The sequence below is a fragment of the Ammospiza caudacuta genome, chromosome 21, assembly GCF_027887145.1.
Source record: "Ammospiza caudacuta isolate bAmmCau1 chromosome 21, bAmmCau1.pri, whole genome shotgun sequence".
NCBI classification, from domain to species: Eukaryota; Metazoa; Chordata; class Aves; order Passeriformes; family Passerellidae; genus Ammospiza; species Ammospiza caudacuta.
The window spans coordinates 1,007,550-1,031,411 of record NC_080613.1 but is presented as its reverse complement, the minus strand read 5'-3'; the positions used below and the strand labels follow the sequence as shown (position 1 = coordinate 1,031,411).

The 23,862-nt window shown below is 60.7% G+C and overlaps 1 protein-coding gene across 3 annotated transcripts; it reads right to left on the bottom strand.

Annotated features, from left to right (window-relative positions):
• Positions 1-4,716: 4,716 nt before the first annotated feature.
• Positions 4,717-23,196, bottom strand: NR5A1 (nuclear receptor subfamily 5 group A member 1). 3 transcript variants are annotated; one of them, XM_058818266.1, is made up of 8 exons: positions 23,034-23,188; positions 20,890-21,008; positions 20,388-20,529; positions 16,326-16,966; positions 8,718-8,837; positions 8,047-8,194; positions 6,687-6,875; positions 4,912-4,964 (listed from the first exon to the last, which is right to left on the bottom strand). In XM_058818266.1, exons 2-7 carry the CDS (start codon positions 20,989-20,991, stop codon positions 6,715-6,717), a joined length of 1,314 nt encoding a protein of 437 aa, XP_058674249.1. In that variant the 5' UTR covers positions 20,992-21,008; positions 23,034-23,188; the 3' UTR covers positions 4,912-4,964; positions 6,687-6,714. The 3 variants fall into 3 exon arrangements, with proteins under 3 accessions (XP_058674247.1, XP_058674246.1, XP_058674249.1); XM_058818264.1 differs by lacking the exon at positions 6,687-6,875 and having other exon boundaries at positions 4,717-4,964; positions 20,890-21,005; positions 23,034-23,196; XM_058818263.1 differs by lacking the exon at positions 6,687-6,875 and having other exon boundaries at positions 4,717-4,964.
• Between the last annotated feature and the right edge of the window lie 666 nt (positions 23,197-23,862).

Here is a 23,862-nt window from a genome sequence, read left to right as displayed (position 1 = left end):
CACCTGGGAAAGGCAGGAATGGTGGCACCCAGGAGTAGCTGTGCAGCTCTTGGGATATTCCCTTGTGCAGCAGCATTTTGGGCTGTGGGGTCTCAGAGGCAGCAAGACCTGCACCCACCACGGGCGTTTGTGCTCTGTCCACCCACCCTCACCTTCTGCTGCACATCTTATAGCCCATGTGTGTCATTAAACTCCAGCTGTGCAAAGATGTGGGTTGTGAACTTGGTTTTGTTTCCTCAGGTGAGCCCTCAGTGTGGTTTTAGAAGCTCAGGTGTGCACAGAGGGCGATGGAACACCAGGCTGGGCCAGGCTGTGCCTTCCCATTCTGCTCACAGAGCAAAGCCCTGTGGAGCCCTTGGGTGCAGAATGGGGACAGATGATCCCAGCACAGACACTGCCCCCCTTCTGTTTGTTCTCTCCCGAATAGTTTAATGAAAAGGGATGTGTTTAGCCCCAGATACCTTTATTTGAAAGCTGCCAGGGAGCTGATGAAATGGTGCTGCTGCCAGCAGGAGCTGTGGCAGAGACAGGAAAGGTGTTTGTTCCCTGTTCCACCTGTGTGTCCCAGGAAAGCTGTGCTGGGTCTGGGGTGGGAGCAGCCCCTCTCTACCCCAGGGCCTCAGTGAGAACTCTGGGTGTTGCAGTGGCCCCAAGTGGAGGGACAGACAGTGGGTCCGTGGGCAGGTGGGATGGGTGAGGATTAGGGTGGATAAAATCCAGGTGAGTGCCAGGCCAGAGCCAGGGAAATGGGGAATTTTGCAGCGTGGCCGTGGCATGAGCCAGGCAGGGCGTCCCCCCACAGGGGCTCAGTCCAAGGAGCAGCTCTGCAGTAATGAGCTCCAGGCAGCTGTAGGGAGCTGCTCTGTGCAGCCAGCCCTGCCTGCCTTCATTACACACATTTTGTGAGCAGGGCATGGCTGGGGCGTTCACATATTTGCACAAACAATAAGTCCCATCTTCCTTGTCTTGACAAACAAGGGCTCCAAGAGGCCTCCTCATCCTCCATCTCCTCAAGTGATGGCTGCTTTGTTTCCCCACGATAATTTCATTATTCTGTTTGAATACATTTATATGTTGCTAAGCCACACATAGCAACATGGATCCTGTGTGCGCAGCCCAGCCTTCCACTGATCGATACCGAGTAGTTCTGCAACTCTCACCATATTGTGTTCCATGAGCTGGGACTGAAATAATGAGGAATCTGTGAGTCTTTGGGATTCAAAGCCAGAAAAGCTCCTGAGTGTCACGGGGAGAAATGCAGAGCCCATCCATGCCAGCCCTGCTGGGTGACCGTGGTGGGATCAGCCCTGGTGCCAGGGCCCGTCCTGGGGTGTCCCCTGTGTGCCCTGGGGAGGAGATGCAGCCCACGGGGCACCAGTGCTCCTGCCATGGCAGAGCTGGTGTTGTCCCTAAATGCCATTTGAACCTCATTGTCCCGTGCTCCCAGCACTGGGTGCTGTGCTCAGGCTGAGGGGAGAAGGGTTTCCCTACAGCCATGGCCCTGTGCATGGAGGCTGCTCTGGCTCCCTGTCACAAGGACCCCCAAAGGGACAGGGGGTCTCTGGGATGGCAGAGCTGTACCACTGGCAGGCAGGGTTCGCTGTGCCAGCCCATGCCAGCTGCACCCACAGCTCTGCCCTATGTCAGGTTTGGGCTGTGGGGTCCCTCCAGTTCTCCCCCAGGCCTGGGAGGGACCCCTGCCCTCCCCTGCTGCCAGCAGAGCTGAGACCTTCTCTCTTTTGCTTTAGGTTTCTGAGAAGTTTCTGGTGACAGGCCTGCAGTGCAGAGGGTCCTCCAGCAGGAAGGATGGCAGGCTGGAGGAGCTGGCTTCCCTTGGAGAGCTTCCAGCCAGGGCAGAGCTGCCACCCTGCGCTCCTTCCCAGCCCCACGTGCCAAACCAGGGCAGTGTGGGGTCCCATGGGGCTTGGTCTGCTGCTGACGACTGCCCTGCTCCTCCCCAGGGTGGGTATTTGTGTTCTGGGCTCCCCACGGCTCCTGCAGCCCCTGCCAGGGCAGCCAGGGCTGGCCTGGACAGCGCTGCCACCGCTGTCCCTGTCCCTGCTGGCAGCACTGGCACTGCAGGGTTGTGGCTCTGCCACGCCTATCCCTGTCCCTCTCCCTGTCCCTGTCCCTGTCCCTGTCCCTGTCCCTGTCCCTGTCCCTGCTGGCAGCACTGGCACTGCAGGGTTGTGGCTCTGCCACCCCTATCCCTGTCCCTGTCTCTGTCCCTGTCCCTGTCCCTGTCCCTGCTGGCAGCACTGGCACTGCAGGGTTGTGGCTCTCATTGCTGGAGGAGCTGGAGCAGTGGGATGGGGAGAGCCCAGCTTTGCCCTGGGCAGCCGTGCCCAGGCAGTGCCCACGCTCCCGTGGTGATGGGGATGGGAGCACCCTGAGCTGGGACAGGCTGGGTATGAAGCACATACTCTAGGGAAGCCAGCAGCTGGCTCCAAGCCCTTTCTGAGCCAGCTGACATCAACAGCACCTTCTGCTGCTTAGGACAGAAATCCTCTCCCTGCCTCTGCTTGGGTTCCTGCCCAGCTGGCCTGGCCCCTCTCCAGCTGGGCACTGCTTTCCTTCCCTCTCCTCCTATTACCTCTGTAGTGTTTAGGACACAGAAAATGTGGTGGGTTTTGCTGATTATGACAACAATAAATGCTGATTTTAAAGACAACCTCCTCTCCTTGTTGCACTGTGTCCAAGGGAAGAGGCTGAGCCCAGAGATGGGGTTTGGCCATGGTGCAAGGACCAGGGCACTGCCCACTAATTGCCCACAAATGTTGCTGTTCCTGCACTCACTTGTAAAACACTTTAAGAGTCACTGTGGCAATTCCCAGGAGCACTTTGAACCAGTCTGGGGTCCCCAGTGCCCAGAAGCAAAGGCAGCAGCAGACCCTGCCCCAGCCACGCTGTCCCAGTCCCACAAAGGCAGGTGATACCCCAGGAGTGCCTCCACAAACACCCAGCCCTCCCCATGCCAAGCACCAACCACAAGGGTCAGAAAGACAGCCAAAAAATACAAACTTTGCCATTTTAAATGAACTGCAAAATTTATTACAGTGGTTTGCTCCTGACAAGGAAGTTGGTAACCTTCTGCCTGGGAAGGAAGGGGGGGAGTGGGGAAGGGCAGGGATGAGAGGGAGGAAAGGATGTAAGAGACAGAGAGAGACACTTAAGGACACTTTTCATTTTCTGAAAATAAAATGTCTTTTACCTCCCAAAACATTTTCTCCAGTTAAGTCCACAAAAAGAAGAAGGTGAAACCAAACCACAGACTTCAGGAGGAAAATGCACAAACGTGTTAAAGCAGAGACAAACATGCTCTTTCTGCTGTGTCTAACAAACTCCACAAACGGCTCCTCAAGGCACCGGCTCTGCAGAGCTGCAGTGGCCCCTGGGCACAGGACAGCCCTGGGAACAGCCCTGGACAGCCCCAGCCATGCTGCAGGGCCCCAGGGCTGGGGGGCTGTGGGGCTGTGGGGCTGTGGGGCTGTGGGGCTGTGGGGCAGGGGCTGGGCCAGCCCCAGGGCTGGGGCTGAGACTGAGAGAAAGCAACAGTGAGAGTCCAGCAGAGCCCAGTTTGGGGGGTTGAGACCCCCAGTGCTCCCAGTCCTGTCTGTGAGCCCCAATCCCACGGTGGGGCAGGAACAGAGACTTCTTTGCCTGTGGCTTTGGCGCAGCATTCGCTGTCCCCTGGGTTCGTGGCAGAGCAAAGGAGGGGGCCAGGGGGCCCAGCATGAAGCGCAGGTCAATCCTGATTCCTCCTCACCCACTCACTCAGCACATAAATGCAGGGGGGCACTGCAGAGCTCCCCAAGTGTCCCCAATATCCTGAGCACATGCTGGAGCTTGCACCTCCCTCCAGCCTGGCTGCTCTGCCCCCACAGCTGTGGGCAAGACTGAGCTGTGGTGCCTGTGGGCAGCTCTTGGCTCCGGGCACTGTGGCTGGCACAGAGCTGCTGCCTCCAGCACCAGCAGGCACTGGGAAAATGCTCCTCAGCTGAGGGTTCAGCACTGCCCAGCCCTGCCTGCCCTGTCCTGGCCAGGGCAGCTTCAGGACAGAGCTGGCAGCAATTGGGACCTGGCATCTGCACCTTGAGGTCCTGGCACTGCTGCATGGGGCCGACATCTCCAGCACAGCCCCCACATTCTGTGCGGATTCCTGCAGAAATCCAGCACCTCTGTGTGTTCCCCGGTGCCTGGAGACACCTCAGCCACCAGAAAACCCCAGCCTGGGGGATTTCACCTCCTCTCTCTCCTGCCCTGTGCACAAGGGCCCTGAGACATGGGCAGGGTCGGGGAGGGACGGTGGCAGTCAAGGAACAGCTGGTGGGGGCAGCAGGAGGAGCAGAAACAGGAGAAAAGCTGGGACAGGCTTTCCCCTTCCTTGGTGCCGCTGGGCCGGGCTGGCAGGGGACAGGTTTGGGCACCAGGTGTGCGTGGAGCTGAGGTCAGCGCTGCCAACGGGGCAGTGCCAAGGCACGGCCCTGCAGCCTCACCTGTCCCTGCTGTGCACGGACCTGCTGGGCGTTTCCAAGAGCAGAGGTTACATAGCATGGCTGAGGAGGGCAGGCAGGGGGAGGCTCCTGCAGCCCTGCGCCGGCCCTGCCCCTGCCCCTGCCCCTGCCCCTGCCCCTGCCCCTGCCCCTGCCCCTGCCCCTGCCCCTGCCCCTGCCCCTGCTGGAGGCACTGCGGTGCTGCCGGCTCCTGCCTGGCCGCTCAAGTCCGCTTGGCGTGCAGCATCTCAATGAGGAGGTTGTTGCAGGGCACCTCCCCGCTGAGGTGCTTGTGGTACAGGTACTCCTCGGCCTGCAGGCTCAGCGCCCGCACCTCGGCCAGCCAGAGCAGCAGCTGGCGGAACTTGTCGGCGGAGTGCGGATAGTGGCACACCGTGTACTCCAGCAGCGCCGCGTTGGCCTTCTCCTGCGCGTCCTTGGCCAGCGTGTGGTTCTCCAGGTACTTCACGTCTGCAGGGGGGAGCATGGATGTGAAATGGTGCCAAACTCACGGCTCTGCCCCCTCTGTGCCTCACCGTGCTGGGTGTGCCAGGAGGGACCCACGCTCTGCGTGAAAACAGTGCAGGAGGGTCCCACACCCCATCCCTACCCAGCCAGGGCTCTGCATCCCTGCCCAACTGCCCAGGTGTTCCCTGATGCTGGAGACAGATTCCAAACCCCCTGGCAGTAGGACTGCTGTCTCCCTGCCCTCGCTGCCCGGGAAGCTGCACATCCAGAAGGTGCTGCCAGCTGTGCCAACACATCGGGAGCCGCTGCCATCAGCCCTCTTTAATTCCTGAAGGTCAAGGAAGCGGCTGAATTAATTCCCTGATAAACCTGGTCTTTCCAATGTGGCAACCAGGCTCATCAGCCTGGAAACCCTAATCCTCCACGCCTGGCCAGGGCCACAGCAGCTTCCCATAATCCTGCTGCCAGCTTTGGCGCCAGCAGGACAGTGACAGCCCAGCAGGGCAGTGACAGCTCAGCAGGCAGCGGCACCGAGGGGCAGGCAGGGTCAATTGTCCCTGCACACAGATTTCTGTGGCTTTAGGAACCAGGGCTGGGCACTGCCCCATCACCACCTGCAGCTGCACACAGCCAAGGTCTCACACACCTGCCCAGCAGAGACCCCAGGAGCCCTGGCCCGGTCCATCCAGGCCAAGGAGATTCAGTGGATTCACTGCGCAGGACGAGGTACTCGGGAGCACTGCCTCGCTCACAGCCCCCTGGCTGCGCTGCACACAGACCTGATGTGCCAAATCCCCACTCACGGGCTGCAAACGGGGAAATCTGAGCTCTGGGTCTGGCCAAGCTGGGAGTTTGGGGTCCCTTGAAGGGACGGTGGCACCCACGGCTGCTGCAGCCCTGCCGGGGTCAGAGGTGTGGCCGGGGGGATTGAGGAGCCCCACGGAGGGGAGCCCCAGCCCAGGCATGGAAGCCGTGCGCCCCCGGGGAGCCCCAGCCCCGGGCCGTGCCCACGGCCACGGGCACTGCGGGGGCAGGCGCAAAGGGCACAGGTTGTGCCAAGATGCAGGGGATCAAATCACCCTTCCCTTTTCACTCTGACAGCACATTTGCTCCTATTGTCTCCTGCTACCCGGGTTGTTGTTATGAAATCTCTTTATCTGCATAAGGTTATTGTGCATGTCATTAAAAAAAAGAAGTTATATTGATAAATGTCAAATCTATCCCCTGAGTTGGCTCAACAATAGCTAGTTCTACTCGATGAACTCACCTGGTTCTCTGAAAGACCCTATTCACTGTTTAATTGAATATTTGAATAATCTTTTCATTCCTGCAAGGAATAAAGAATGTTGTCCAAATAACATTGACTCACTTCATTTAGAGACACTGCAGCAGTTGCAAAGACTGTCCTGTGACAAAGCCTCCCATCACACATACAGATATGCCTGGGATTATTTCTATGCCCTCAAGTGTTCTTCCTATTCACAGCTCCTTTTGTTTGGGAGAAGCTGCTGATAAATTGCAAACGCTTAAGGGAATGTGGGCTATAAAAGCCTCTCTTCCTCCCCTCCCCAAGAGTAGCTGCTTCATGAATGTAAGTCATGAAATCGAATGATAGGTCAATCCATTAAGGCTCTATTAAGCCCTTCTGTAGAACAAAGCTAACCTGTGCCGTCCTCATAAATATTGCTATTTTGAGAAGCCCTAATTTTAATTAAATCTCTTTACCTGCTCAGGAGAGAAATCTATTTAGAACTCAAATGGCAGCTCTTGTGAACAGGGCTTGGCTTTGACTGTGCTGTGGCAGAGTGGTAAATGTGGAAATTCTCTTGTTAAAGGCAATTACATCCTGCACATAATACACAATCCCGTCCTCTACAGCTGAGCCTACGAAGGGCAAATTACTCCAAGTGAGCTCTGCAATATGGAGAGAAAAAGTTGCATTTGGGGCAAAATTATGTAAGGGAAAACACGGTTATTGGATTCCACGCCCTCCCTGAAAGCCGCTGCTCGGGGGAGGCCGTCGGGGGGACACTGCTCCTGCTCGCTGTGCCGTGCCGTGCCGTGCTGTGCCGTGCTGTGCTGTGCCGTGCTGTGCCGTGCCAGGGGACACGGGGGACCCGGGCAGATGGGGGACCCGGCTCTGCTGGCGCTGAGCCCCTGGGCAGCAGCCGGGGCAGGTCCTGGCTCGGGGTCCGAGCCCCCGGCTCGTTCATTTCCCAGCCCGGGCACTGTTTGTGCCACACCTTATCACTGCTGGAGCAGCGAATTATCGGCTCTCCTGCTCTGGGTTTCCAAACAGCTCCAGAGGAAAGGAGAGCCGAGGAGGAGATGCTGAGGTGCAGGACGGGGCAGCAGCGCAGCTCCCACCGCTGGTCCCTGGCCGGGACCCCGCGGGTGCAGAAGTGCAGGCACAGAGCCAAGGCACTGGAATGGGGCCAGGGATGGGGACAGGGACGGGGATGGGGATGGGGACAGGTCTGCCACGGACGGCGGAGGGCTCCCCATGCCCACCAAGCCCACCAAGCTCACCGTGCCAGCACCAGCGCTCGGCTGACACCGGGATGGATGCCAGGCGCAGGAGCGGGCTGTGCCACCCCGGGCCCGTTTCGGGCTGTGGCAGCAGGGCAGCAATGCCACGGCTCTGCAATTATTTAGTCTGGCTGAGGTGGGAGGTGTGAACGCGCCGGCCCCACCGCAGGCTCCAGGCTGAGCCTAATCAGAGCCGAGCCCAGCGCTGTGCCCGGCTCTCTGACGCAAATCCCGGCTGATAGGGCCGGCCCGGCCCGGCCGCCTCTGTCAACACGCCTGTTTTCCGCAGCCGTATCAGCGCTTGTTTCCCTGCCCCTGCCATGGGAGAGCCACCAAAACAGGCGGGGTGACAACGTCTCCTGCAGCTGGAGCAGAGCCCGGCCCCGCAGGGGGAGAGGCTTTGGGTCCCGGGACAGGAGAGGGGGACAGACAGGAGCCGGCTCTCGCTCCCGGCTCCCCGTTAAAAGCCCCTTTGTGACCCCGCCGGAGCCCGGGCCGTGTGTGCAGCACAGCCAGACCCCGGAGCGCTGCCCCAGTGCCCCCCTGCTGCACTCACCGAGGCTGAAGAGGATGAGGAACTTGAGGCAGACGAATTCGTGCCGGTCCACCTGGAGCGAGTGCAGGTGCAGGACGAGCTCCTGCGCCCGCAGCACCAGCGTGTTCAGGATGGAGCCGGCCTGGGCTGCGATGGCCGACATGTCCACCTGCGACAGGGACAGGGGGGCATCAGCTGCGGCAGCCCCCGTCCCCCACAGCCTGCTGCAGGGCACCTCACACGGGGCAGGAGCTGGATCCAGCCCTGAGCACCGACTGGGCAGTAGGGGTGTCACAAAAAGACTGATGGGTGGAATGGGAACGCCATTTTAAATAGGGTGCTGGAATTGCAGGCACCACATCTCCAAAAGCCACCTCCAGGGAGGGAAGGGGCCCCTCCTCCCATCCCACTGCTGACAGTACAGGTGGGGATGTTGGTCTCTCCTTAAGAGACATTATTCTCCAGAGCCAGGAGCTGTGTGGCAGGATGGGACAAGATGGGACAGGATGGGACAGGATGGGACCTTCTGCACAAGCAGACCCAGAGTGTAACAACACCCCCTGCCTGCCCTATGCCGAGCTGGCCACACTGGGATGAAAGAAAAAAAGAAGTCACTCCATTCCCCCCTGCAGCCCCTGCCCATCCCCACTGCCCCTCCACAGCACCCCCGCAGTCCCGAGGCCATTCCTCACCTCCTGGCCAGTGACCAGCAGCACGCTGTGCTCCTTGCCGTGCTGCAGCTGCCGGTAGATGTGGTCAAACACCAGCAGCTCACTCCAGCAGTTCTGCAGCAGCTTCATCTGGTCACCCACCTGAAAGAGAGCAGGAGCTGACACCCCCTGTGCTGCAGGGCACAGCACCCGCGCTGTGCCTGGCAGGAATCCCATGGGAGGGGCATCCCCTGGGGTGAGCATGGAGAGCTGGAGCTGCACCCCAGAAAGGGGGACCTCGGGCAGGTGGCTTTGCAGAGCTGGCTTCAAAGCAGCTCAACATGTTTCAGTGGCACTGGCTGGCTCTTATCAGCACGGGTCTTCCCCCAGCAGGCACAACCTCCTCAAACTGCACACAAATTTAAACAAAATGACTGCGGGAGGGGCACGCGGTGGCTGCACAAAGGGCCTGTGTGTCCAGAGAGCCTCTCTGGATACTTTAAAACGAAATAGGGTAGTGCCCATCCTGAGTCCTGGCCAGGATGGCAGGCTGGGGGAGCTGCTGGGTGTGGGACATCGCTGTGCCCTGCAGCTGCCAGCCCGGCCCTGCCCACGCACCAACACACGCACTTGTGACCGCGTGCCCTGCTGCACATGGGCACTGTGTGTGTGTGCCCAGAGAAACACCTGGGACTGTCCCTGGGAGGGGCTGAGCCAGGACACTGCCTGGAAAGATCCCCAGAGGTGTCACAGGGCACTGGGACTGCAGGAGCAGCAGTGACTGGTGGGGTGAGCTGCCAGAGCCAGCAGCTGCAGAGCCATCACGCTGCCTTCCCCACTGTCCTGCCAAGAAACGCCACAGGTCACCGGCTTCATCGCCTCGGCACTGCTCCCCACTGAGCCCCAACTCCTTCCCACAGCGAGCTGAGCTCCTGCCCTGCCTGACTCCCCTCTGCTGAGGGCCAGTGTGGGCAAAGGGTTGGGATTACAGAACTGCCTCCACCACGGCCCCGAGGAGCAAATCCAGTGCCAGCAGCCGAGCTCCGCAGGGCCATTGTGCTCCCCCGTTAATAGAGGAAAGACAGATGCAGCATCACAGGGCTGGATAATGCCCTCGTTCTGCTGAAGAGGCTGCAATAAACCCGCGCTGGGAGATTGCAAAAGGAATAGAAGCCAGATGAGAAAGAGCTTTATGGTCTCAGAGCCGGCGCTCCCAGCAAGCCGTGGGGATTTGTCTCTCGAGGGTGGTGGGTGGCCAGAGCTGGGAGTGTGGCAGGGCAGGGAAGAGGTGGGGTGGGAAGGCAGTGACTCCTGCCCACCTGTGGGGCCGTGGGCACTGTGACAGGGCTGTGGCACCGCTCCTGCCCACCTGTGGGGCTGTGGGCACTGTGACAGGGCTGTGGCACCGCTCCTGCCCACCTGTGGGGCTGTGGGCACTGTGACAGGGCTGTGGCACCGCTCCTGCCCACCTGTGGGGCTGCCCCTCGTCCCCCAGCCAGTGCAGCAGCTGCTGTTTGTGGCCCAGCACTTCAGAGTGTGAGGTTCCTGGTCAGCTGCTCAACAAAACCCTGGGGAAAAGCTCATTGTGCTCTAAACCAAAATAGAGACTTTCTGCACCCCTGGTGCCCCCTGCCAAAAGGTGAGTGGCTAGCTGTGGCAGTGGCCAGCCAGAGCAGAGATGTGTGGCTAACCAGAGCAGAGATGTGTGGCTAACCAGAGCAGAGATCTGTGGCTAACCAGAGCATGGATCTGTGGCTAACCAGAGCAGAGATGTGTGGCTAACCAGAGCAGAGATCTGTGGCTAACCAGAGCATGGATCTGTGGCTAACCAGAGCAGAGATGTGTGGCTAACCAGAGCATGGATCTGTGGCTAACCAGAGCAGAGATGTGTGGCTAACCAGAGCATGGATCTGTGGCTAACCAGAGCAGAGATCTGTGGCTAACCTGAGCAGAGATGTGTGGCTAACCAGAGCACGGATCTGTGGCTAACCTGAGCAGAGATGTGTGGCTAACCAGAGCACGGATCTGTGGCTAACCAGAGCACGGATCTGTGGCTAACCAGAGCACGGATCTGTGGCTAACCTGAGCAGAGATGTGTGGCTAACCCAAGCTGGGATCTGTGGCTAACCAGAGCACGGATCTGTGGCTAACCTGAGCAGAGATGTGTGGCTAACCCAAGCTGGGATCTGTGGCTAACCAGAGCACGGATCTGTGGCTAACCTGAGCAGAGATGTGTGGCTAACCAGAGCATGGATCTGTGGCTAACCTGAGCAGAGATGTGTGGCTAACCAGAGCATGGATCTGTGGCTAACCTGAGCAGAGATGTGTGGCTAACCAGAGCATGGATCTGTGGCTAACCAGAGCAGAGATCTGTGGCTAACCCAAGCACGGAGCTGGGGCCAGCCCAGCTGCACGGTCCCGGCCTCCGCTCTGGCTCAGTCAGGGAGTTGTTTTGGAAGTTCTTTCCTGTGCCTCATTCCTGAGCGGGATGAGCTCCAGAAGAGGCAGACAGAAGGCTTTGCCTTGAAAACCTTTTTAAAAAGTTAGCTTTTCCAAAGAAAGCACTTCAATAATTCTGAAATCTTATTTTCTTCCTTTAAAAATTACTAATCAGCTTCTCCCAAGCTCTGAGGGGTGTTTGGCTGAAGCCTGAAGCCCCTCAGCAGCACATTTCACCCTCCATGGCTGCGGCAGGGCAGTTCCTTTGCCAGCACGCTCCAATGTGCCGTGGTGTTTCCTGGAAACGTCGCAGTGTACCAGAGCCACACGGCCATGGCACGGGGGAATGGGCCTGGGGACACGATGGGGTGAGCTGGGGGCTCTGTGGGCCAGTCAGGGCTGGCTGGGCTCCGTGGGGCTGTGCCCAGCACCAGCAGGGTGTGCCGTGCCCAGGCTGGGTGGCAGCGGGCAGCCCCCACGGCCCTGCTCTGGCACTGGGGCTCTGCTGCAGGGGCTCAGGCTGGGGGTCCCCGGTGCCCCCCGCCCTGGCCTGGCCTGAAGGAGCAGGGGCTGCTAATGGAGGGCACTCAGAGGCAATCAATCCTCCCAGTAAGGTGAGGCGGCAGCACGCACACTCCCGTTAAAAGTTAAGCAAAGGATCTTCCTTTTAATGTCAAGGCTCTTCCTCAGAGTGCTTTATCAAAGGCCTGATGCAAGCTGTCTTTGAGAGGCAATCCTTATCTTTTTTTGAAGCGAGCATTTAACCCATTCACAAACACGCGGTGAAACCCTCCCCACCCTGGAAGAGCAATCCCTGATGGGCTGCAACCCACAGAAAATGCAATTCTCTGTGGGAAAGGTGCTGGAGGGGAGGCAGGGCATGCAGAGGCAGGGATGGTGCTGCCCAGGAATGGGAATGCAGGACCTGCATGTGGAGGTAGTTTTAAATCCTCTGCAACCTTCCCTGTAGGTTCATAGGTACAAGGTGAGGGAGTCCCTGCGAGTGTTGGGGCTCCCAGAGTGTGCCCAGGCCAGGCAGGGATGGTGCAGCCCCTCAGTGCTCCCTGCTCCCTGCATGGCTGGTTCAGGACAGCCCCACCCTGGGTACCGCTGCTTTGGGAAGGAGAGTGGCTCACCAGCAGCCCTGCTCTGGCAGGAAGCCCTGAGCTGGTGCCAGGACATCCATCCCCAGCCACGGGCCCAAGCAGCACTCAGATACCCCTGACCTGTGCCCACCACACAGATGCCCTCCAGGTGTCCTTCCAGATCCCAGGATTTGCCCCACAGCCCTCTGGCAGGTGTGTGGCACATGCCAGCGCCCCGAGCAGCCCCAGCAATTCCTGAGTGCAAGCAGGAGCCATCACCTCGGCTACTGAGAAGTGTGGAAGGGGATTGGTGTCCACCAGCGACCCGCAATGGCAAACCCACACACGTCCAAGGTGTTAATGGTCAGTGCAGGTCCCCATTGCCCTGCCCAGGTGCCGCCACGATGTGCATCCTAAAACAAATACCCACCCACACCAGTGTGGCTAGGCCAGGATCCCATCTCCCTGCTGGCTCCCAGGCTGCTGCAGCCCCGGCTGCACGGGCACCACGGCTCTGCAGGCAGGGCAACAGCACATTTCCCCCAGTGCACGGGATGCTAAACATTGCTGCAGCATCCACCACCAGAAGGAGATTTTAAATCTGCCAAAAACACTCTGGCCATCGGCCAGGAGATGGGGTCAAGATGACCCACATGTTAAAGGCAGAGGAGCAATTGACTGCAAATAGGCTTTGTGTGGCTCTGGGATCTCTGAGCACAGCTGAGGGAGGGCAGCCCAGCAGACAGACCCAGTGGCCTCAGGGACCCCTGGGTGAGTGGGAACAGTGCTGCCCTCAGCATGCCCCCATCCCTGGAGCTTGCCTGTGCATGGAGGGTGGTTTGCCCCAGGCCCTTGGCACAAAAGGGCTGAGGAAGGGGTCGGCACCATCCCAGCACCCTGCAGCAGTGCTGTGCCCCTCCAGCGCTGCAGGGACCCACTGCACACCCAGCCCAGCCTGGCCTTCGGGCTGGAACTGTGGCAATTTGTTTAACATTCCTGGCTGCTCATCCCAATCTAAAGGTCACTGCAACCCTGTGCTCACGATATTGATATGTAGGTATGGCAGTGACACCTATATAAACCAGGCTGTGCAAGACTCGCGTGTATAAACCTCACCAAAACCAGACACAATGTGAGCGTGTAAAAGCGCCTGCGTGCGTGCACATCCCTCTGTCTGTCTCTCCATATACATATAAAAAAATTACATCTGAAAGGACAAAGTTGCCTGAGACTCACAACCCAACAAAATATATTTCACCCCCGGCCTATATTTTTCTTCCTGAAAAGATGCTGCAAATCTTCCCTCAGTCCTGACACATCTCATCTAGACTCAGTTAAAGTTCGTATTTATGGGCGTCAGCGCTGACCTCTTCCCCCTCCGCCCGCGCGGCCTCGCGCCGCGGCTCTGGCCGGCCCTCGATGAGCAGGCGGGCCCCCAAATCCCCTCTGCCCAGCAGCGTTATTAGTCTTGCCTCCGAAGGCCAGCGCAGTCCGTAATTCTCCTCCTGGTGACACGGGATGAGCGCCGCGACATCAGTCTCCCGGCGGATTGGCATGGGGACCCTCGTTTGTCAGTGGCAGACTGACAGAATTACTGGCCCTTAAATGAAACGATATATCTGGGAAGTTAAATCTGTTTTCAATCTGACTGCCCCGCGCCTGCGGGCGGACGTGGCGTGCGAGCCGATGTCAAGAGGCCATTAGCCCGTGGCCCCCCTCCTTCCCCGGGCGCAGTGCTGGAGCCAGGGGGGCTCTCCCGATGTCTCCCAGCCCAGCCACCAGGCCAGGAGTGTGGAGACTGCAGAGCAAAGCACCCATTCTGCCCTCGGCAAATTGCTAGGGTGGGAATGGGAATGGGAACTAGACTGGCCAGCTCCAGGGGAAACTGCTCCCACTCTCCCTGGGCAGGCACCAAAGGCTCATCCTAACCAGGTGTGAGCCAGCAGCTCCCCATGCCCCTGAAGATTTGCTCCATCCTCTCCAGGCTCCCTGTGAGGCCCCAGGGAGAAGCCAGGTCTCTGCTAACAGCCCTGTGGAAGGAGCACAGCAGTGCTGGGCCAGCTCAGGCAGGGCAATCCATGATGGAGCAATCTGCCCACACCCCCCTTCTCACCTGCCTGCACCTCCTCCCATGTAGTGCCAGCCTGGCACGATGCCCTGGAGAGGTGTCCCAGCACGGTGCCTTTCCAGCCTGGATCCCTGCTCTGGCCTCGGCCAACAGCCCTTCCCTGCTGGGGCTGGGGACTGTCACCTTCACACAGAGCTTCCCAGGGCATGGAGAGGGCTGCTGCAGCCCTGCCCTGAGAGCCCCGAGCCCCCAGCAGGGACTGCCATGCCATCGATCCCGGAGATTGCGATGTTGCTCCGTGCTGGCTTTAGGGCAGAGCCATAAACCCTGCGCTAGCAGGAGTTCATTTACCGCCCCGGCGCCGCGGGCTTTATGTGCCAGGCAGGAGCAGGAATGGGGATTCAGGTTCTCAAAGCTGCTCCTGCTTCCAACTGGCTGCTCTCCCATGCCTGGAAAAGCCTCTGCCCTGGCCAGGGAGGCTGAGCCGTGTGGGGTGGGCAGGGGCAGCCCCAGGTGGGAGCTCTGAGGATACCAGGGCTGCTCTGTGCTGGGCTCGGCGCTGCCCGGGGCTCTGTGCACAGGAGGGAGCCAAGGACAGCCAAGCCTCATTCCCCCTCTGCCACTGGAGCCAGGGTGGGCTGTGGGCCCTGTGCAGTCCCCAGCCCTGGGAGGTGCTGGGAATGCACCCCATAATCACCATGTGGATAAGGCAAAAACTTGAGCCCCCAGGATGGCAGTGATGGATGTGGGCACCCGCTGAGCACCAAACCCCCTGAGCATGTCCTGAGCATGGTAGGGCACATGCCCTGCTCCCAGCAGGACACTGGTAGCTGTGCCCAGGTGAGGCCTCAGGCACTGCCACCCCCCCAGAGTCCCACGGCAGGAGGAGCACCCGCCAACACCGATTCACACAGGAACAGCCTATTTTGGTGGCACAATCACGCTGACAATGGGGCTACAAGGCTACACAGCTATACAGCTGGGAACTGAATTTACACTGTTTACAATATCTCCTGCAAAACAACAACCACCCTGTTCCCAAAATCCAGGCTGGACACTGATATGATTGAAACAAGCCCAACCCACCTCCACAATGCCATTTCCTGACACTGTTCTGAACGATGGGGGCTATTTTGAGCCACGAGGCTTGGCCACACTCAGCCCCATGGCATCCATGTTGGGCACAGGGAAGAGCCTGGTCCTGTCCTACAGCACAGTCCCACCGGAAGAAGGTGATTTTGGCCAGAGCCGGGTAGTACAATCTCATGCTGGAAACACAAGAAAGCACCTGAGTCTCATCACAGCTGCCCCAGTATGTTGCTCTGGGTTTTGGCCATGTTGCAAAATTTTCTCTCCTATTTTTGCACTAGTTTGGGATCTTAAGTCAGCCCAGAACATGAATGGAAAATTTCTGTAAGCTTGTCAAGGTGTGCAGGATGGCAGAAGCTGCTCCAGCCCTGCTAACCCTTCCCTGGCTGCAGTAAAGGTTCAGGGACATTTGCTAGAGGGGATGCCTTGGCAGGATGGAGCTCAGCTCCATGTCCCCCAGCTGGGCACACTCGTGGCCTGCTGGCAGCAGACACGGCTCTGGAGCAGGCTCGGGCTGCCCCTGCTGCCTGGTGCTAATAGCGCCCACCTGACCACATCGATTTTCCTCCTAAAGGCAGGGGAGAGAATTGTCTCAACTATAATTCCTCAACGTTACATTTTTCAATTATGTCTTGAGCTTGACACCACAGTCACTCTGCCGGCAATTGCCTCAACAGCTGCCCCTGCTGTGATGAATCTGAAATCATTAGCCCCACACAGAGTGGGAATCGCTCCGGCACCACAGCCTGGCCCTGGCACCTCCAGCCCTGCAGGAGCTGGGAGCAGGACTGGCACGTGCCAGCAGATCTGCAGTGATGGCCCCAGGCCTGTGCCCACGGGTGTTTCCCCGTCCTCACAACATTTCACCTCAATCCTGCCCATAGCCACATCCCATCCTCGGGGATGGGCAGCCTCAACCCTGCCCCATCATCCCCCCAGAGCAGCGCCCGTCCCACTGACAGCTCCTACCTCCAGCTCCTTGAAGAAGATGCAGCTCCGTGCCCACTCCACGATGGAGAAGAGGGTCTGGTCGGCCATCTTGCACATGAGGCCGAAGGTACTGAGCTTCTCGTGCCGGCCCTTGCCCTGCTCCTGCTGCAGGCAGGACAGTATCCGTGCCTTCACCTGAGCCTCGTCGGGCTCCAACTGCAGCAGCTTCAGGATGAGCTCGGGGATGTCGGGGGGCGAGCTGCTGGGGTAGGTCTCTGGGTACATGTAGGCAGGCACGGCCTCGTGGGCGGCTGTGTAGTGGTCGGGGTACTCGGACTTGATGGTGCGGTTGGGGAAGGAGGGGTAGTGGTAGCCGGGCAGGGGCGCGTGCCCGGGCACAGCCATGCCCAGGGATGGGGTCCCGTAGGGGCTGCGCTCGTAGTCCATGGGCGTCAGGGCGGCCGGGTTGGGCGGCAGGGGCTTGGACATGGCGTGGATGCTGTGGATGCTGGAGGACAGGCTGTAGTCACTCTGCACCGGGGACACGATCTGAGGCACGCTTTCCAGCTTGAAGCCGTTGGCTCGGATCAGAGCTTTCTTCTGCTGCTTTAAGGCACGGTCCCGCTTGTACATGGGTCCAAACTTGTTCCTCCCTCCACGCATCCGGTCTGCACGGACAGCTGCAGACAGAGAGAAGGCAGACACTGCAGTGAACCCACATGGAGAGAGATCAGGGCTTCCACAGGGCACAGGGAAAGTGCTGGGGGACACAGTGGCAAAAAGAGTTTGGGGAGCACTGGGGAAACCTTTGCAGAAAGATTGTGTCACTCCCAGACGAGCCAATGTCACCCTCAGAGCCTCTGGGGATTGCAGGAAACGAAGAGACTTTGGGCTTTCACTACGAAACGAGCTGGGGGAAAAAGCAACTTTCATTCCCCGTGGGTTGAGGGGACAGCCCTTAAAGTCTGGGCAGAGAAGGGGATTTCACACTCTAATTTTAACAACCCGTGTCACCAGACCAGCTCTGGCATTGTCCCTACAGAGCCTGGGACCGCACAGTCCCCTCGGGACCCTGGTTCCCTCCTTTGAGGCTGCACGTGCTACTTCTCAGCAGATCCCTGCCCCTTTTTCGGGCAGCACGGCTGGGATGCACTTCACCCCACCGGCCCTGGGATCCCAGCCGTGGCGAAGGCTCTGCTGGAGCATCCCGCTGGCAGAGTCCCTCTGACGCTGCAGCAAAGCAGATGTTCCACCAAAGCAAAAACCCCAAGGACCTGCCAACGTGCAGGGGAGCAGGTGCTCCTCTGCAGAAGGAGCTGTCCCGCTGCCCTGCCCTGCCGTGCTCCGGGGCTCTGCCCGGCCATCCCTGGGAAGAGCCCCAGATCGCTTCAGGCAGGAGCAGGGGCTGGAGCAGGGGAGGAGCGCGCCGGCGAGAGCAGCCCGCAGCGAGCATCAAAGGCAGAGCCCCTCCGCTATCTCGTGTTCCTGCTGACAGCCAGCGGGTCCCGCTTTGCCTTTCCGCTGTTACCTCTGCCTTTCTTTCGCCTACTTGTCCTGGGGCTCACAGCCAGCCCCCCCGGAGAGCTGGAGCGCCTCCCCAACGCTCCCAGGGCAGGCTGGAAAGGCGGAGGGTGGCCGGGAGCAGCAGCATTTCCAGGACGAGCAGGAATGCGCTCCCAGGAGAGCCGCCCTGGCTTCCTCCCTCATTCTTTATTCATGAAAACAGCATCTCGCTGGAGCGGGCTGCCAGCGGCAGCCTCTGAAGAGAGGGGTGCAGCGTCCCCGCTCCCCAGAGCCGGCCCACCGCCTCTGGGCAGCGCAGAGCTGTCCGGGCAGCTCCCGGCTCCCAGGCCACACTCAGACCTGTGCGAGCCCCTGCTGGGGTCCCACACAGGCTGGCAGCCCCAGCTGGCACAGGCAGGTCTGGTAGCCCTGGCCACAAACCTCAGAGCACAACAAAACCCAAATCTCACACCCACTCCAAGTTATCCCACCACTGCTCCAGTCGGGCACAGTGACGCCCAGGGATGGCATCCCAAAGCAAACCCCTGTGACCCTGGGCAAGGGGGCACAGCAGAGACCCTCCTAGGGCTGCCTGCGCTCCCACACACAGCGAGAGCTGCTCACAGCCTGGTCTCACAAGCCCTCCAGAGGCAACTGCATACACCTCCTCCCCTCTCCCAGCAAGAACACAAAGGGAGAAAAGGCCTTCTAATTCCCTCCTGCTCCGCTTTTCCTGCCATTTGTGCCACACTTGGGATTGAGAACAACTTGCCATTTGCTGTGTCCCAGCTGACAGCCGAGAGGAAGGTGCTGCATCCCGACCTCCAGGGCAAGGGGGCTCAAGTGGAGCCACCCATGAAGCGCCTGCACTCCCAGCAACAACCCCAAAACCATCTGCAGATGATCCCAGAGGCACCCACCCAGACGGTGGCAGGAGGGGTCCCCAGCACCCTCAGCCCCTTCCCACCTGCACCGCCTTGCCTGCTCTCACCGCAGTGCAGAGTCCTGGCTGGGGCAGGTGCTGCCAGGCTCTGCCTCCCCTTTCTCTGCCTGGGCAGGGACCTGGAAGGTGCCATGGGCAGTGCCCCCAGGGCTGTGGGCAGCTTCGGCCAGGGCTGCGCTTCTCCTCCCGCTGCCACCTCCCTTCAGGCACTTTGAGGGGTACCTGTGTCAACACCGTGTTCCCAAAATCAATCACCTCGGGGGTGCTCTTGTTGTGTGGATCTGTAGACTCACTTCCAAAACAACACCTCAGATGCCTTGCCCAAAAATACTCGGAGATGAAAAAGGTGGTCTCGTTTTTACTACAAAAGAGAGGGTTCCATGGAATATCACTTTCGCAGGGTGATTGTCTCATCTGCCCAGCTCTGCTGAGGAGCCAGCAGCAAGAAACACACAAAAAGGCTGTTGGGACAGCTCTGGGGCTAAAGCACCTCCACGCATACACGACAGAAACTGCTGGAAAGGGACAAATTGAGATCGTGCCTTTTCCCTCTGTCCCTGCCCGTCTGCCGTGGGGTCTCCAGCCCCTGCCCAGGGCCCAAATCCCCTGGCGACATCGATCTAAACGGCCAGAGCATGCACCGACGGATTTAGGGCACCAGTTCACCCAGCCCAGGGAGGAGAGTAGAACTGGGATCTGGTTTGGAAGGCAGCCCACGCCGGGAGTTTGCAGGGGCTGAATCGATGTTGTGTCTCACTCCTGCGCTTCTGCTCGCAGGCTCCCACCCGCTCCCGGAGCGAGCGGCCGCCCTGCCAGGAGCCAGAACACGAAGGACTTTGCGATGGACCGCGCCGTGTCCCGAGCGGCGAGCCCGGCTCAGCCCCCCAGGCTCGGGCGGGGGACTCAGCCCGCGCCCACCGCTGCAAAACGCAAACGATTTCAGGGGAGATGTGGGGAGGGAGCGGCCGGCTCGGGGGTGGGGGGCTCCTCTGCCCCTGCCTTTGCTCTGCCATCCCGTGCCAGCGACCTGGCCCCTCAAATACATTTCGTTCCTGGATGCCCAGCGCTGCAGAGCCCGCGGCACGGGCTGTCGGGGCCCGACTCTGATGTCGGGATCCTCTGCGCCGACATCACAGAGAGGCGGCGGCTGTGGGGCTGGGATCGTCCCCCCGGGGGTCAGAAATCCGTTATACTAAATGTCACCGAGAGGAAAAATATAATTCGTGATGGGTCTGCGGCAGTTTTATTGCGATCCCCATAATTTTTAACGTTTTTTCTTAAGTCTCGGCTTCTGGAATTATGTGCTTAAGGAAAACAGTAATTTATTTGCTATTTCCCAACCTTCCTGCCAGCAAAAAAAAAAAAAAAATCCTGGAAAGTTGAAGCCGTAGCAGCAAGAACCCCGATGAAACAAACAAAATGAAACAAGGAAAAGAAGGAGACGACGCGAAAAAACGATTTTTCCCTTAGCTTGGGAGGGAAAAACGGAATCGAAGCGGCGGCGGGACTGACCGGCCCGGGGAGGTGGCAGCGGCGGGGACAGCGCGACCGGTCCCGGCAACGGCACAGTCCCCGCACAGTCCCGACCCAGTCCCCGGCCCCGCCGCCCCCCGGCCCGTGCCGGGCCGTGCCGTGCCATGCCATGCCATGCCTACCTTCCAGGCGCATCCCCACGGTCAGGCACTTCTGGAAGCGGCAGTAGGGGCAGCGCTTGCGCTGGGTCTTGTCGATCTTGCAGCTCTGGCTCTCGGTGCAGGTGTAGTGCTTGTTGTTCTGCACCGTGCGCTTGAAGAAGCCCTGCGGCGGCGGGCGGCGGAGATGCGGCGGTCACCGACACCGGCATCCCGGCACCGGCACCCCGTCCCCGCCACCCGCGCTCGGCACGGGCTCCCGCCGCGCTCGGGGCTCCCGTCGCGGCCGCGCTCCCCTCCCGCCGCCGGGCGCGAATCCGCCGCTAACGAAATCGGGCGAGAGAAGCCCCGCGGGCGGTCCCGCTGCCCCGGGCCCTGCAGAGCCCCCTCCCCGCTCCCTGCACAGCCCCGGTGCCCCGTCCCCGTGCAACGCTCCCCCCGCAGCCCCGGCCCCGGCTGCGTTTCCCCAGCCCCGCACGGCCCCGGCCCCGCAGCCCCGGCCCCGCACGGCCCCGGCCGGTCCTACCTTGCAGCTCTCGCAGGTGAGCAGCCCGTAGTGGTACCCGGAGACCTTGTCCCCGCAGACCGGACACAGCTCGTCCAGGTCCTCATCATAGGAATAGTCCATCCCCTCCAGCGGCCCTGCTGCGGGACGAGCCGCGGTCAGCGGGACGGGATGGGACGGGCAAGGGGACGGACGGCGGCCCCAGCCCCGGCGCTGGGTGCGGACCGGGAGTGGGCGCGGTGGAGACCGAGCGGCAGGTGCGGGAGCCGGAGCTCTTTATAGCGCCTGGAAGAGCATCTCCATGTTGGTGCGGGCTCACGGCCAGCCCCCCGGGGCTGGGGAACCTCCTCTGGGAGAGCGGGCGGCTCGCGGCGGCACGGACGGGGCGGGGGCGGAGGGACCGGGCAGCGGGGACACCGCGGCCGGGCTGGGGAGCGGCTCGGCCAGGCCTCGGCAGCATCGGGGATCCCCCCGGGACTCCCCCAGGGACAGGCGAGGGGCACCGCTCTGCGGGAAGGGGGTGAGACCCTCCCTGCTCCCCCACACCGTCTGTGGGCAACAACAAGTCCCCCAGCCTCTCTGGAGGGTCTGGCCTGAGAGAGGCAGGACCTGCTGAGAACCAGGAGTCTCAGGGCTGGAGCAAAATTCACCACGTCTGGGCAAGAGCCTGCTCTGCTTGGTGCACAGCCCTGGACCACCAGCTTTCTGAGAAAGAAATTACCCCCCACCAGCAGCCCCTGCCAGCCCAGGGAGAGCTGTGTGAGGAACACTGAGGTGTGCAGCAGCTCCTGGAATCTCCTCTGGGGCCACCACTGAGGACATGAGTTTGGACCTAGCACTGGCCACCGACTAAGAGCACCCAATGGTGTCCTGGTCTGCCTGTCAGACAGCAGGTACTGAATCCATGCTTCACAATTAGGGTTTCTTGATGAAATGTTCATGATGGCAGCAGGCCAGCACAGGAGCACCCTGGCTCCCAGCATGTCCTGTTTATCAGGATGCCCCTGGGCCACACATCTCGCCTGGGGCTTGGCTGTGCGGAGCTCGAGGCTCCAGCTCTGAGCTGGGCACTGGTGCTGAGCCCATCCTGCAGGGCTCCCACAGAGGCAGGGACCCTTCGTGGCTGGTGCAGAGCCTGTCCCAGCATGGTGGGAGCCTGCTGGCAGCACAGCAGCACTGGGGCCGAGGCTCTGGGTTCCTGAGGGGCACAGCTGGGGACTGAGCTGCTGGCAGTGCCCCACAGAGGAAGGGCATGGCTGATGGCCCCATGGCTGATCCTGCCAGACTGACCCTGCATGGTTTTTCTTTAGGGGCTCATCCCACAGATCTCATCCCACCCAGCTCACCCCACACACAGCTGCCCACGGGTGCAGTGGGTAGGAAGCAGCACTGGCAGGGAGGGCAGCAAGCAGGAAATGGGCTCAGTGGAGCATCACTCCAGAGCCACCAGGAATGGAGCCCGGGCTAAGAATAGCAGCAGAGCGCTCTGCAGCGCGGGTTAGCGCTGCTCAGCCGGGAAGGAGCGCTCCCACTGCCGGCACAGCCCTCGGCCAGGGCCCCAACAGTCACCACAGCTCCTGGGGGAGCTGCCAGGCAGCCACGGAGCAGGGCCTGCCATCCTGGAAAAGGAGCCCGGGAGGGGCTCTGAGCTGGGAGAACTGAGCAAACACTGCCAGGAACAAAAGCAACTCAGAGCTGAAGGCTGTGATCCCTGTCAGTGTGGGATGGGGACGGGACATGGGCCCAGCCAACCCCATGGGTCAAGGGGTCCCAGATGCTTCCCATGCCCGCTCCAGGGTCTGGAGGCTGCCTGTGCTCCAATGGGCAACTCCCAACCCTTGGGTGACCGGGGACCCCCAGGCACTGCCAGCTGGGCTCCCAGAGCCCCTCAGCAGCCCGATCTGTCACTTCTGACCAGCAGCTCGCCCGTGGGGCCAAGGCTGTGGTGAGGCCTCGCTCTGCTGCCCGTGATCTGCAGAGCCGCCATCCCCACACCCGCCGAGGGCCGGGACGGGAAGCGGAGGCCCACACACGACTCCCGCTTCCTCACCAAGCCCTGCCGCGTCCCCAGCCCCGGCCTCGGCTGCCACCATATCAGGGAATGGCGGCCGTGGCAGGGCGATGGCCGGGACGGGAGCGGGATCCCCCCACGAACACGTACTCACCGCGAGGCGGCTGCACGGCTGCTGCGCGTGGGGCCGGAGGGTGGGAGAGCCTCGCTCTCCACCGGCCAGGGGCTGTGACCCGAGAAGCCTCCGTGGGGCGTGGGTACCGTGCCCCGTCCACGGCACGCTGGGGGATTTATGGGGACCTGCGTCTCTTGGGAAGGTGTTGGGGCTCTGGCTGCGCACACGCCGCCCCGGGCAGGACACCGGCCAATCTCCTCCCCATGGGGGCCAGGCTCAGCCAGGATGGACCCACTTCGGTGCCTTATTGGCTTCTGGAGCCACGTGACCATGCTGAAAAACATCATAATTAAGCTACAAAACGCTGCCCATAAACTAGCATTAGAAAGTGACAGCGAAGATAAGTGGAACCCCTGGAGCAGATAAGGTGCCCTGGGAGGGAGACCCCGCAGGGAGGTGGGGGGCACCAGAGAGCCCCAGCATCCATGGCCACCCTGATTTATGGCCCAGGGCAGGAGGGAGGCGGCCGAGGGCACGGGGCAGGACACCTCTGGGAGGAACGAGAGCTCACCTCACCCACCCAGCACCAGGACGCAGCCACGGCCTCCTCAGCCCTGAGAGTCTCCTCTGCAGGGGAGGGTGGGAGGAGGCTCCTCCACACTCAGGGCCCCACTCCCAGGTCCCTGGGGCTCACTGTGCCCGTGGCCAGCAGCTCTTCATTTGCCAGAACAGCACTCACTGAAAGCCAGTGCCCTCCTGGGCCTAGCAGCCACGCCTTGGCTGTGTTTTTGCCATGTGTGATTCCCCACGTTTCACTGCCATGCTCCATCCTGCCCACAGGCACTGTGCCGGCAGATCTCGGCTTCCA

Coding starts and splice junctions, on each gene's coding strand:
- NR5A1 (XM_058818264.1), bottom strand. CDS start 20,991: ATGGACTATTCCTATGATGAGGACCTGGACGAGCTGTGTCCGGTCTGC. Junction 8,195..8,717: donor TGCTGGTCACTGGCCAGGAG/GTGAGGAATGGC, acceptor TCCCTGTCGCAG/GTGGACATGTCGGCCATCGC. Junction 4,965..8,046: donor CCTCATCCTCTTCAGCCTCG/GTGAGTGCAGCA, acceptor TCCCCCCTGCAG/ACGTGAAGTACCTGGAGAAC.